Source organism: Poecilia formosa, unplaced genomic scaffold, assembly GCF_000485575.1.
Source record: "Poecilia formosa unplaced genomic scaffold, Poecilia_formosa-5.1.2 Scaffold685, whole genome shotgun sequence".
Taxonomy (NCBI): Eukaryota; Metazoa; Chordata; class Actinopteri; order Cyprinodontiformes; family Poeciliidae; genus Poecilia; species Poecilia formosa.
The window spans coordinates 82,501-97,637 of NW_006800624.1; the positions used below are offsets into that span (position 1 = coordinate 82,501).

Here is a 15,137-nt window from a genome sequence, read left to right on the forward strand (position 1 = left end):
TATGAATCCAGAATTCTTTAATTAGATTGAAATTTGTTTTTGATTAAAAAAAATGAGAACGTACCGTTTTTGAGCAAAACAATATATTATTTTGAACATGATTTGTGTTTACATCAGGGCTTAAAGTAAAAAAAAAAAATCCTGGGCCTGAAACTTATAGTTATGATAGAAATTAACTATAGCGCTGCTATTGTCACAGTTTAATAAAATGTGTCTTTGAAAAGTGCAAAAAAATTGTGTCTAACAATACGATTAACAAGCTAAACATTCAAACTTAAATAAGACTTCAGTACATTTTAACTCAAAACAAAATGTAAAATGTCTGTGCCCTAAAGGTTTGCCTTACAGGCAAAAATCCCTCAACATTAAATAAGAGTCTTTTCAATGTTTTTGCAAGTAATTTAGAACATGCAAAATTACCAACTAAATCAGTGTTTCTCAACTTTTTTCAGGCCAGCACCCCCATAGCCTTCATCCAGGTCCCTCACCGCCTCCCATTCAGGAATTAAAAACAAGCACCACTTGTTTTTAATTCCCTTCTCAAGTAAACGTGTTTCTTTACCGGGTGAGACAAACTCCGTCTTCATTCATATCGCATTTGAATTAACCGAACGCATCCACTTCTTTTCTACAAAACGTTTTGCAGTCATTGGTCAAGAACACGGAAGCTAGAGTTCTGATTGGCAGACATCTTTGTCTATTATCTACAGTTTAGTTGAGGCAGGCCGTTTGGTCCAATGCTCGCTTTGCTTGGAAGTCTGGCCCCCAGACGGAGCTCTTTACGCCTAAGTTTCAAACATCTGACTAAATAAATATTTATTTTAATTGTAAGTAGTTCTTTAAATGTCCTGTGAGATGATATACTTACCCATGTATCCATAACAACCGGAACGTTCAATATCCAGCAAGTTATTTTCGCAATTCACCGTCTAAACGAGGCCCCCCCCCGGATTAATTACAGTCTCTGCAGCTGCAGCTGTGAAGTTACCGTATTAACCCGATATTTGATAGAAAGTGCAACGTCTCCCCTTTCAGAAACCGTTGGAATTTTTCAGATAGCGCTACGTGTGGCGGAATTACGGTATTGCAAATTTAGATGTGTCGTCGCCGACACGTTCCGGTCTAGCCCGGAGACTACAGTTTGGTTAAGGTGGACCGTTTGATCAAAAGCCGGAAATCCGGCCCCCAGCCGGAGCTCTTTATGCCCCGAGTTTACATGCACCAGGTTTTATTGCTAACGTAGGCATTGACATGTATAAAGTTAAAAAGACACTGATGAAAAAGTTCTCTTTTCAGCATTTGCTGAATGTAAACACAAATTGTTCTATATACTATGTAGATATAAATACTCTGTTGAAGGGAGAGAATATTTAAGCAATGATGTAAAGTTAAACAATAATTTAATTGTAATAATTTTGTAAAAATGCATTTTTACTTTGACTATAGTTATGTTTTGTAAAAGCTTTTCAAGTGAAATTTTGTTGTATATGATTGGTGTGTAAAAACAATAAAAAGGAAACAAACATCTAAGGTTGTGAATACTTTTTATATGCATTTGGAAAAGCCTCAGTTTAATATTAGTCTGAATCAAAATCCATAAAGGTTTCAAAGTTGGGTTTAATTTGTGTTGTGGTCGTATAACCCTAAATAAACACATCTACAGCCACGTAAGTTTAACATAAATGAGAAAAGAGCTTTTCAGAAAATCTAATTTTAAATTAATACACAAACCACAGAAGAAGAAAATATTTAGTCTTGAATAATAACTCAAACTCAGTTACTGGTTCCTGGATTTGAATGACATTATAAAGTGAATGATGAACCACGTATAATAACGTACTTTGATAAGTGATGTTGACTGCATTGCTGAACTCTCCTGATCCAGACTCACACCAAAAAAATGATTTAAAAGACCGGTCATTGTTAATGGTACATGAGGATCCAGTCATTGAAACCCAGGTGGTGCATGGACATGATGAGAAACCTGATTCTCTAAACTCCTTCACTCTCCACTCAGTAGAGTTTCCTCCACAGTTCAGTGTCACAGACTCAGAGGTGAAGTGTTGCTCTCTGTCAGGACTCACTGAGAGAGACGCTGCTGGATGAGGTTCTGGAATACGAGGAAAAACAGAGGTCGAGAAAAAGACAACCGATAATAAAATTTATGTTGTACAGGATCTTTTCCTTTTTTAGGTTACTTTGTAGATTTCAGCTTCAGCACTGTATGTGCAATCATAATACAAGCAAATTCATTAGTTTAAAAACATCTTTAAAAACCAAGTAATTCTGTTATTCTCACTGTTTTTCCAAAATGTCCAGTCACTCATTTGTTTTTAATAATTCAACTTTTTCCCCCAATCAATCCCAATGTTTTTTCCCCCCTTTCTTAATTATTTTTACCATAATTTAAACAAATTTTCAGTCAAAATGAGAATATGTTTAAATGAAAGTCAAAGATATAGTTTATTAGGTAGAATCACACTGACCTGCAGACCAGATAAACTTGGGTTCACTGTATTTAGCGAAAAAGTCAGAATTTCCCCATCCAGCTATACATGAATATCCTGCTGTGTGTTTCTGTCCAGGAATGATAATGGAGTCCTGTTCAGTCCCATCGATGCTCTCAGGCAGCAGCTCATATCTGTAGTTGTTCTTTGATAAATCAGGAACAACTTTAAGCCAGTAGAACCTCCATCCTGCAGATGAAAGTTTAACCTCACAGCTCAGAGTCACTGAGGCTCCAGGATTCAGCCATGATGGAGACACAGTGAGGACTGAATCTGGAGCTGTTGGAAAAAGACAAATTCTTTCTCTTAAAGTAGAGACATTTAATATTATATATTTGAGTAATATTGCAAGCTTTTATGAGACTATAACATATTCAAATTGTACAAAAAAACAATTAATTAAAAATTTGAAAAGAAAAGACCGATTCTTAAAATTGAGACATAAATGGTATCATTTTAAAGATATGAAAAACTATGCAATGTTTTCAAACTCATTGTTAATTATTTCTTCAACATGAAGCAGAACTCAGAGCAAAAGCACAAAACATTATGAAGTGACATAAATAAAATGGCGTGAGCTGCCAAACTCAGGAGGTCAAACCAACATGTAAATTAACCTACTGTTTAAAGTGATGTTGACTGCATTGCTGAACTCTCCTGATCCAGACTCACACCAGTACACTGCATCGTGATACTCAAGACTGCTGAAGGTACATGAGGATCCAGTCATTGTTCCCCAGCTGGAGCAGTCTGATAAATCTGACTGGTTGTACGATTCTATAAACCTCTTAACTCTCCAGTCAGCAGAGCTTCCTGAACAGTTCAGTTGGATTTTCTCATCAGTGAAGTGTTGCTCTCTGTCAGGACTCACTGTGAGAGACGCTGTTGGATGAGAATCTGAAATACGAGAAAAATAGAAACCAAATGAGATCAAGAAAAAGACAATCGACAATAAAATCTGTGTTTTACAACAGCGGTCCCCAACGTTTTTATTACCACGGACTGGTCAAGACTTAGAAAATTTTGCTGCGGCCCGGCGGGGGGGTCATGAACCGTCAGATAAGGGTTCTGCATGTTGGTGTTCCCGGTAAATCCTGAAAATACCCAATTTGGGTTGTGTTGGCCTTTTTATCGCAGCCTGTGGGGTTTTCCCTGACTGGGAACTAGAATACAACAGGTAGCCAATCAGAAAGCGCGGTGACGTAAGAACAGAGGGGAATCCCAAACAGCTGACATATCGCGGAACTGAGAGTCCGGTGGATATCAGAGATGATATGTGGAAATGTTTATTATATGTAAAGGTCGTTATTTATGTTTACTCAGTTAAAAATGTTAACTATGAACAACATAGTCGCCTCCAAATCACAGTGCAGCAAATAGAGCGGCTGCTACCGTTGTCTTTTATCCACCGCCTTTTCTTTTTGTTACGTCTTTTATCTCTTAAAATGACTCCACAAACTGTCACTACTGCTTCTACATCGTCATCCGTGTTTGGTCATTCTAAATTCCCGCTATGTTGGGGGTTTTGTGGATTTTCTTCTGGAATCGCGATGTTCTTGACTGGAATCGGTTCGTGTTGGCCTTGCATTAAACCTTGGAAACACGAACCGATCGAACCTGTTGTACTTTTATCAGCTCTCTGGTCACAGAGGTTTGGAGAATCGACCGACAATCCTTAAATCTTGCCGTCTAAACCAGACTTAAGACTCACAAGCTCTACTCATCTCCTCTCGACCACTGCCCAAACGCTCTCCGACTCTGGTCGCTATGGTAACATTTACATATCCCTTCAAAATAAGATGCAGATGCGCCACAAAAACGAGCATTTTACTTTAGTGCAAATTTTAACTCACGATAATGACTAACGGGAGCCCTGAGCTTGTTTCTCTGCAACGAGATGGTCCCATCTGGGAGTGATGAGAGACAATGACACCTGAAGTGTTGCTTACGGTATATCCACAGCCCGTTTGGTCTCTACGTGGCGAAGCAGCTTGAAGCTTCATTGCCTCATTAGCAGCCGGTCGCCGCGTGTTACACAGAGCGGCTTGTAATGTTCGTCTCGCCTACGGGTCCGGGATAAATCCATCCTCCTGTCTCTTCTCTGAGACTTTTCCCCTTTGCAAAGAAACTTCCCAAAGACATCTGATCCGTTTCTTACTGATTTTGCTGCTTGTGGGCTCAGTGTTGGCGCGCAAGTAACAGAGGATCCGGTTAAAGGATTTTCAAAATAAAAGATCATCCAGACACAAATAATACATAAAACGGAAATATTTAATTATTTCTTGCGTGGCCCGGTACCAATTGGTCCACGGACCGGGGGTTGGGGACCACTGTTTACTAGATGTTTTTTCCTCTTTGAGGTTACTTTGTAGATTTCAATAAGTGGAGCACTGCATGTTTAATCATGAGTATAAGCAAATTTATTAGACTGATAAAAATATAAATCTAATCTTAAACAGGTGATTCTGTTACCTTCACTATGTCTGTGACCTGTCCAGTCACTTTTGTTTTGAATTGTCAAACTTATTTTTTTTTCAATCCCAGTGTTTTTTAACCTCTTCATTACTTTTAACATAAATTAAACTACATTTTCAGACAAAATGAGAATTTCTTTAAATGACAGTCAAACGTACAGATTATTAAATTTAATCACACTGACCTGCAGACCAGATAAACTTTGGTTCACTGTATTTACTGAAATCCTCGGGGTTTCCTCTTCCAGCTCTACATGCAAAACCTGCTGTTTGTTTCTGTCCATGAATGATTAAGGAGTTCTCTCCAGTCCCATTGATGGCATCAGGCATTGAATCATATTTGTAGTTCTTTGATAAATCAGGAACAACTTTATACCAGTAGAACCTCCATCCTGCAGATGAAGGTTTAACCTCACAGCTCAGAGTCACTGAGGCTCCAGGACTCAGCCATGATGGAGACACAGTGAGGATGGACTCTGGTTCTGTTGACCACAGATTCTCATGTCCAGATCCCGGCAAAGCTGTACAAAATGGCGGAATATAATGAAACACACAGAAACATTTTGTGTATTTTTAAAGGCCGTCACTGACATTAATCGGCACCTGAAGAAAGAGCTAAACTCTCTTTAACATCTGCTTTTAGTGGTATTTTTCCAGGTCACAAAGAGCCTCCACTCTCCTCAGTCCTGTATAATTTAGGAAACCTGTGATCATTTTCACCAGAAATTAAACTGGAATCAATTCAAAAAGACCTTGTAAGGATAAACTTTCATAATCCATAGTGATGTTAAAATACCAAAATACCCATCAAGCACAGAGGTAGCAGCATCATGTTTTGTCTGTTTTACTGCAGGAGGGACTGGTGCACTTCAGAAATGAGATATCACAATGGAAGAATAAGTGTAAATATTGTTTAAATAGTTCAGTTTGTCAATTTCTTCCTAATGGACAATAACCCCAGTCATTTAAAAAGTAAATTACAGATGACAAAGTCAATGTTTTCAAGGGATCAGTCACATATAGACAAGTTTTGTACAAGTGAAAATGTGGAGGAACAGAACCACCTGCAATCCTGACTAAGTTACACCAGGTGATTCAGGAGGAATGGGCCAAAATACCAGCAAACCAAGATGAGAATATGGAGGAAAGATTAGGAAAACAACTCACCCCAATTCATGAAACTTAAAGGCAATATAACCAAAAACTCAGAAAATGAAGTGGTAAATTTGAAGAAAGTAACCAAAATAATTCTCAATATTCTGGCATTTTAGGAAAATAACATAATTGTATTAATTTTCACTGAAAAACTACAGGACATTTTTAGACTCATTTAATGTAAATTAACATATTTACATTTCTTATATTTAATGTTAATGTCAATCTATACAGTAAATTGCCTAACAGGGTATAAATTAATTTAAACTACAAACATTTATTCTATTTTAATAGTTTCAATGATCAATGTCCTTTAGAGTAAAAAGACGACACCAGGATTTACTTTGACACACATTTATAATAGTAGGCAGTTATTCTGAGGCTCAATCCAAAACATCAGGGGGCAAAATACTACAGATCTGAAACCAACTTATTTTTGTCTCCAAACAGAAAATTCTTGTTTGGCACTCATTTGTAGCTGCATCATATTAGTAATTGTTACATAAGTATGGGTGACAGATGTCCTAAGATTCCTGCTAAAAAGAGATTCTCCTAGAACACAAAGACGCAAAATCAGAAGCTTAATTCAATCAAAATGAAAATTCAGCCAAGCTCTAGAAAAAGAATAATCTTTTACCTGGAGACTTTCCACAGCAGAGGAGAAAACTGAGAACTAAAACACAGATTGAAAATGTGTTAGATGTGAAACAAAAAGATTACTGTAAAGGATTATACATTATTCACCATTAATCCTTGTGTGTGCGAGGACTGAGGCAAACGTAGAGGACTGTGGCAAATGATACCAGTTTTACGTGGGTGGTGTCGGTTGGACCCCATTTCTAAACACAAGGGTTAAAATGTATTGCATACTTCTGGAGTTTCAACTCAAATAAAACCTTATATGTTGTACATATATTTCAGATTGAGCAGTGTGGGTGAAACGGAGCATTTAAGGAATCTGATTGTGTTTCTGCCACAGAGACGAAGACCTGCTGGTCTTTGAATGTTCAATGATTTATCTGGAATCAGTGGAAGAATAAAACTGACCTAGAGTAATTAGTTACTGCGAGTTAAACACACACACACACCAACCATGTTAGTTTACGACATTACAGGGTTGGCTTCTCTGAGTTAACGCCGACCTCTTTATGACCTTTGTGACCTAAGGGATTCATAATGTTTATTTGCAGCAGTGGTCCCCAAAGTCGGTCCTTGAGGGCCGGGATCCTGCACGTTTTAGTTCTCTCCCTGGTGATAGCAACAACCTTTTCAGCTTGTCAATGTTCCTCTTGGGGCTTCTAATGAGCCATCATTTGATGGTGCGTTAAACCAGAGAGAGAATTAAAACATGCAGGATGCCGGCCCTCGAGGACCGACTTTGGACTCTCCTGATTTACAGAAATGGGGATGTTCACAAAGATCTGCAATACTCCATGTCCTTAATAAATTTTAAAGGCATCTAATAAGGTACCTTTATAATTTATGTTGCACAATAAGGTTTATTGTTCAAGAGGTGAGGAAACGGAAACTAATTTGGGAGACAAAGTCTCAAAGCTACAAGTTATAGATGAACATTCAGATTACAGCTCCTCTGATGAAGATGTCAAAAATATCATCATCAGTTTGTTCTCATTTCCTCACATCAACTTACAGCCAAGATGGCAGTGGAATCAGACCCAGTGAAAAAATTAACACAATTCAAATAAGCATTTTATATCTGAATGAAGACTGGGCAGTGATATTTGGTCATTTTAGATTTTTTATTTTATTTTCTTTTCAAATTAAGTGTTGTAAAATCAACAAAAATCCTTCTTCCTCAGAGAAAAGGGAAGTCTTCAGAAACACTGATTGACAAATGACTTTCTATACATGTTAAATATGCTGAAAGTCTAAAATTCTGTCTAGACAGTTATCGTGAAGGAATTTTTGACCAGGCCCAACCTGCGAAGGTAGTAAAAAAAAAAATTACGTTTAAAACAATCTGCAGCAAACAACCAACCAACATTCAACGTTTCTCTTCTCTGTTGACCACGGCGATTAACATCCAAATATTGAAAGATGATTTTACCGACACGATTCAAACAGAAAATGTAATGTACTTACACAATACTCCCAGCACACAGAGCAATGTGTGGTCCATGTTTAAATCCAGAAATAAAATGTTTCTTCTCCTCTGTGAGCTCCAGAAATTCTGATGTTTTTCATAAGAGAAAGGCTGAAACTAGCAGAATGAGTAAGACGTGAAAAATAGTAGAGCGTCATGTTTACAGAACATCCGTCCTCGTGGTTCCATTAATAGGAAACTATTAATGTTTCTAACCTACAGTTCCTGTTTTGACTCTTTTTCCCTTTCTTTACCACCACAGACCCAGGTTACTTGTTAAGCCGCCTGCACACACACTGCATGTTTTTATTAAGCGTCATTACTAAAACTTGAGTGACAAGTTTTAGTAATTATTTACTCAAATTACTAAAAAAAATATTTTTTTACAAAAAATATTTCTGTAAAAAAAAAAAATCATGCCATAAGAATATAATTTGCAAAACTGTCTTACATGAGGAATAAAGCTTCACTGTGGTTATTTAAATTAGGTTAAATAACACTGATTAATACAGAACAGACAGACAGTCAGCCCCGCTCTAGACGAGTCTAATGGGGGGTAGGGGGGTTAAAATGAATACATAATGATAATATTACTCAAGTGAAAGAAAAAGGTACAGTGCAGTAAAACTACTCATCAGTAATTTTTTTTCCAAAAAGGTTACTCAAGTGAATGTAACAAGTGTCATGATTGAATGAATTATGTTTATGTCCACTAGGTGGCAAGCATGAGTTCACGTGAATGTATAAATGTAGGGAATGGAACAATAGAAGTGGATGTGACACACCTGTGAGCAAGCTGTGTGAACAGACCTCTAAAAGATGCTTTAATAAAAGTATCTGAGCATTATTCAACGTCTGGTCTTTATCAAGCACGAATACAACAACAAGTACTACCCACTTTTGAACTTAGACAACATCAGTAGTCTACAGGCTACTAGTTATAAAGGCATCTACAGGCTGCTAGTTAACAAGCTTAAGGTGCTGTATTGGTATTAGCTAGTCGTCGGTGCTGTATTGGTATTAGCTAGTCGTCTTTTAGCTCACATTACCTGCATCCAACAGCTTTACTCAACTCAGTCGGTTAGTTTGGGGAAAAACTGAAAAGTTATGAGTCTTGCTGGTTTGCTGCAATGACTAACACACACCTGCGTAGCTCCGCACAGCAGCATCAGGTCTCCTTCACTGCCGCACAGGTGGAAACCCAGCGCGAGCGTCTTAGCGCTCATGTTGCGTTTAAAGGCGGCTCGGAAAAGCAGGTTACGACGCTTTAACAACGGATTAAACAGTTTTAACTGCTGAAAACAGTGACAGAAGGCACGGGAAGTGCGGAAGCCCCTACTGTACCATATCGATATAGGAATAACAGAGAGTTGGCCACTGTAAGATAAAAACAACAAAAAGCTTCCAGTACAGGGTGGTGGGAGGGCACAGCAATGCCCACCGATGCTACCAGGGCTACAGACAACATTTTGTGTAATTGGCAACTACAAATAAAGCTATAACCTTTATGTTCAAAGTCTCCATATTTTGAGTTGTCAAATAATGAAATTTTATTTAAGAGTAAACATTTAGCTAAACTATAATTCAACCTTTCCTGGTGACATATACAGTAGCAAACTTCACAATTTAAGGCTCCCAGTTTACACATCAGTGTTTTGAATCAAATTAAATATTTTTTGTTGGTCAATAAGAAGGTATGTCATCACTCAGATTATTTGACATGTTTGAATTGGGCTTCCTTTCCATAATTGCACATTTTTCAACTGGAAAGACAACATGTTTTCTGACAAAATAGTTCTATCAACACATATAATCATGGTTTGTGGTAATTGTCTTCCCAGCTTCTTCTAAAAGTGACTCTTGTTTTCTGTGTACTTTCCCTGAGAAAGAATAGAACCTGACTCATAGTGGATTTTTGAGAACTCTGATGAAATTCACATCTTTGTTTCTGTCCTTTCTCAGTACCCCGTATAAAACAGACAAAATTATCTATAGCGCAGAGAGATGATTGTTTTCATACGTTGGTATTAGGCAAAAACTGTATAAACTTTCATAAGAATCAACTTGATCAAATTAACCTTAGATCCAGTTTGTTTTAGACTTGCCACAAAGTGGCAAACTGTTTGCAACATTTCAATAATTTTATGAGTTGTTGTGAGACAGAACAGCTTATATAGCTAAATGAATAACAGCGCAAGTTACCGTGGAATTATTTTCAATTATTTTCCGTCATGCTCCCCCTAAAGATCATAATTTTTTTCACAGTTAAGACTGCCAGAGGGACTTGTTGGAGGGCGGACAGGTAAAAGTACAACCTTGGAGATGGAGGGTAGTCACCAGTCAGGAAGTTTGAACCAGAAAACCTTCGTAGGGAACTTTGACGTCATGGAGAAGAATCCAGGAAGCAACAACTGGGCAACAACCAGAACGCCACTGAGAGAACCTACCAGGAGACCAGAAGGGTGAGTAACAGAACTCGGGGAAAAACTCAGGGAGCTCAGACACTGAAAGGCACAAAGTACCATGAAGGTAAACAGTGAGACAAAGAGGGACTCGCGACAGCTCCTCTTGAACTCTGGCTTATGAAGTAACGATCTGCAGGTGAGTCTGCTCAACGCCTGGGAAACGCCCTCCAACAGAAAGTGATCTCCTGGGTCCCTCTGGTGGATGACTGGAAAAGGTGCAGAAAAGCCAACCAAAAACCCCAGCTGTCTAACAAACTTTTCCCCATACTGCGCTAAAACCAGGAATACTGACGGGCTTATAAGGTTATAGTTGGTATTGGTTTAACAAATAAGGAAACATTTGATGTTTTAACATATCAGAATCAAATTATCAGCCATAGGACTTTGAAACCATTGTTTAAACAACTTTCTACTTCAAAGAAAGAACCAGGCTTGCTAAGCTGGTCAAAGTCATGTTTTCCGAAAGTTTTAAATTTAACTACTCTATTCCGGCAATATTGCTCCTTTATTCTGCCAGTAGTAAAATCATTCTGCTAATAGGACTTGGTTCTCGTAGTATTATTCTATTTGAAAATAAAAATCTCTTAATTTTGCTCTGCTCCGTTTACAACAGTGCTATGTAGCTACTTCTAGTGGGCTTGAACAGGCAGCCTGTTGATTAGTTTGAACACTGTTGCCACCTAGTGACCGGAGGCTTGTTTACCAGTTAAGCATGAATAAAAAGAAAGTCCTGCTAACTATCTAAGAAAAAGATGCTAAAAGTAAAAAGACAGTATTTAGTCAAAATATCTTTATTTGATTCTTGTATTATTACATTCTAGAAGGTCTATCGGCTCATTTTTCGAACTATTCATGAATTATCAACAATGACAAAGTGAGTAATTAACATGACTAACAACCATTCCTCAAAATTATAGCTTCTAAGATGAAACAACAACATTGTTTTAGATATTTTAATAAAGCATTTAAATGCAGAATTTTTCTTGCTGTTATCTAAAGATGTGCAAAAAAAATCTATTTACATTTGATCTAAATCTAATCCTCTCTGAAGCAGGTTATTAGATGATCAATGAATTTCTATGACGACAGAGGAGGTTGAAGAACAGACGTCTTTCTGACTCAAATAAACATGACAAACTATATGGTGTTGTATTTTCTATTGAAATGAGTTGAAACAAAACATCAATAAAATAAAATTTTTTACTGAATAATAAGAGGCAGTTCAATAAGCACCTCTCTATACCAACATATTAGTACAGGTATTTAGGTTTAAAAAGACTGAGTGAAAAACCAAAGAGAACATTTTAAAGAGAACATAACTTTAAGACAATTATATAAAAACCCTGTCTGATTTATAGAAACTGTTCATACTGATCACTTCCAGATTTTGTTGATTCATTCCTCTTGACAAAATCTTCAGGCTGAATCTGATTTGGCGGTGACATTAGCATAAACTAAATGACCTGAAACTATAAATTTGTCTTTCAGTTTATTGCAGTTTGAAGTCGCTGTATAATTGCAAAGCTTAACAGCAGTTATCTAATAATTAATCTTTATACCGTATCATTTATGTTGTTTCCAGGCTGTCTGACTGTTTCATAGACACAAAGGTCTCCTACAAGTCAGTGAAACACAGAAAAGTTAAAAAAAAGTTTCATCTTGTCAGTGATGCTGATGGAAAGTTAACATTGGAACCACTATCCACATTTTTAAATATCCTTTACACTTTTGACTTTAATTCATTTTATCCAAATTATTGTTTTAAATAGATGGCTGTTATTATTAAAAAAAACAAGTTATAACCATTTATATCATGAACCTGATTAACTGAGGGGAAACTTTGTTACTGCTGTAAAAACCAACCAATCAGAACAGCTGAGCCTGTTCTGGCTACAATCAACACGTTGAACCACAGTGCAGCTTGGTCTTTTAAGTTATATTGAAATTACCAGTTACATAGGACTGAAAAATACCAACTTCAATAATACTTATATAATTCGTGTTAAATAGGTTGAAAGCCAAAAAAATATCTTTATTGTGTTTTTCTGTGGCTAAGTTAAACTATATAAGGCTAGACAGAAATACATTTAAAGATAGCATTCAGGCATCATATTATTCCCTTGTCTATAAAAACAATCTCAATAGTTAAAAATAACATACATATCTTATTATTTTATTAAATACATTTTTATTATCTCATTAAACAGAATAAAAGTCAAAGCAGAGAGGATTTTTTTTTTTCCAGAATCAGACGTTATGGGTAGGAAAAACATGAATATAATGTATATTAAATATGTGTGGAAGCATTGAGAGCAAAGTGTGACACTGACCATGCAGGAGAGAGGAGTACACTGGCTGCTGCTGTTCATCCTGGTAGACAGTCTCCACTCTTCCTGAACCTTTTCACAAAAAAGACATTTTCACTTGATGTAATGTCCTTCTGAAATAAATATAAAAACTCTGTTAAACATGGAGCTTTAGCATCAATGGATGGGTTTATATGTTGGGTTTGTAAATAAAAATACTGATCAAATGTCTGAATTGTATAAGAGTATAAACTGGGTCAATTAACATAAAATGGTGGAGAAAATAAAACAGTCAGAAATAACAATCAACAGAAAACTACACTGGATCCTAAACATGTTGCTGAAACACATTTCTCAAACCCTTCTCTTCATTTTTTCTCTCTGACCTGTAGGTGGCAGTAATGACCCTAAAGGTCATTTGTCACTTTGAAGCCTCAATTCAAGCACATGGTATCACATCAGTGTAAAACCTGCTGCTGGATTTTCATTACAAAAATTTACAAAGATTGTAAGTTCTCCGTTAATGTACAAAAAAAGATAACATTTGTTGATCAATTGTTTTGTTGTAAATTACGCTATTGAACGTTTTTACATAAAATTTATTTATTTCTCATAATTCCAGTTTGTGCTGGTTTAAGGTTAATGCAAATGCAGCTTTGGAGTCTAAAGCTAACTTTAGCTACAGCAGGTTTATTTTAGCACTGAACCTGCTTCAGGTTTAGAGCTAAAATAAGTGTCTCCTAATGTGTCTGCTATTTTTCTTGTTTTCCTTCCAGGCTGGGAAAAAAACAGGCATGTCAAGCTGTGGACCATGTTGTCAGATATGTGCAGGTATGTTGTTCTAATGATCCTATTTCTTTATAGAAGCACTTTCTCATTGGCTTCGTTTGCTATTTGAATGTAGCTGTTCTATATATTATTAATAATTTTTTATTATTTGTCGTCTTAGCATTTTACCAAAGATGGGGGCCAGTGTTGAAGACAAACTCATTGGTGTGGAACCAGGACAGCCCTTCCTCCTGCATGTTGATGAAAACAAGAGCAGCACCAAAGATACTTCACCATCAGTGATCACAAGACCATCCATGAAAGCTTTCGATGAACTTTCAAAGCACGCTTCACCTTCAGTGCAAAGTACCATGAATGTATGACCTTTGTTGTATATTGCTGTTTGATGTTTTTGTTTTGAAATAAAAGTAGATTTTGTACCGCAACTTATGTTGGTATTTTTGTAGATTCAAGTGACATTTAATGTCTTTTAAAATGAATTTGGGGATTATTGATGGCCAGGGGTATTTTCTCTGACGAAGATGTCAAAAATATCGTCAGTTTGTTCTCATTTCCTCACGTTATCTTGCAGCCAAGATGGCAGTGGAATCAGACTCGTTAAAATTATAAATTAATTCAAATGGGAAGCATTTTATATCTGATTGAAGATGAGCAATGATATTTGGTCATTTCAAATGGTTTCTTGGTTCTATTTATTTATTTATTTATTTTTCAAAAACAAGTGGTATAAAGCCTACAAAAATATTTTTTTCCAGTCCTCAGAAACATTGATGCTATAGAACTAATGATAAAGCTTTACAAACATGTTAAATATGCTGAAAATCTAAAATTCTGTACGGACACTTATCATGAAGGAATTTATAATCAGGCCCAAACTGTGAAAGTTGTAATTACATGTTTAAAACAATCTGCAGCAAACTAAACAACCAACCAACATTCAGCGTTTCTCTTCTCCGTTGACCACGGTGATTAACGTCCAAACATTTAAAGATGATTTTACCAACACGATTCAAACAGAAAATGTAATGTACTTACACAGTACGCACAGCACACAGAGCAATGTGTGGTCCATGTTTAAATCCAGAAATAAAATGTTTCTGCTCCTGTGTGAGCTCCAGAAATTCAGATGTTTGTCACAACAGAAAGGCTGAAACTGCAGAATGAGTAAGACGTGAAAAATAGTCGAGGGTCGTCATCATAGAACATCCGCCCTTGTGGTTCCTTCTTTTGAGAAAACTATTAATGTTTCAAACATTTCCTGCTTTGGCTCATTCTTTCCTTTCTTTGCCACCACAAACACAAGCTACTTGTTCAGCCGCCTGCACACACACTGCATG

The 15,137-nt window shown here is 36.7% G+C and overlaps 1 protein-coding gene across 2 annotated transcripts in view; it reads right to left on the reverse strand.

Moving 5' to 3' along the window:
* LOC103130858 (uncharacterized) overlaps positions 1 to 10,820 on the reverse strand; it is a 25,356-nt gene extending 14,536 nt beyond the window's left edge. Inside the window, exons 1-5 of one of the 2 annotated variants that reach the window (XM_016666235.1) lie at positions 10,688 to 10,820; positions 5,167 to 5,502; positions 3,129 to 3,404; positions 2,487 to 2,786; positions 1,985 to 2,110 (exon numbers count right to left, since the gene is read on the reverse strand). In XM_016666235.1, the coding sequence (XP_016521721.1) occupies positions 1,985 to 2,110; positions 2,487 to 2,786; positions 3,129 to 3,404; positions 5,167 to 5,311 (847 nt within the window). In that variant the 5' untranslated portion in view covers positions 5,312 to 5,502; positions 10,688 to 10,820. The remainder of the gene's footprint in view (positions 1 to 1,984; positions 2,111 to 2,486; positions 2,787 to 3,128; positions 3,405 to 5,166; positions 5,503 to 10,687) is intronic. The other variant, XM_016666236.1, reaches the window with a different exon arrangement.
* Positions 10,821 to 15,137: the final 4,317 nt, after the last annotated feature.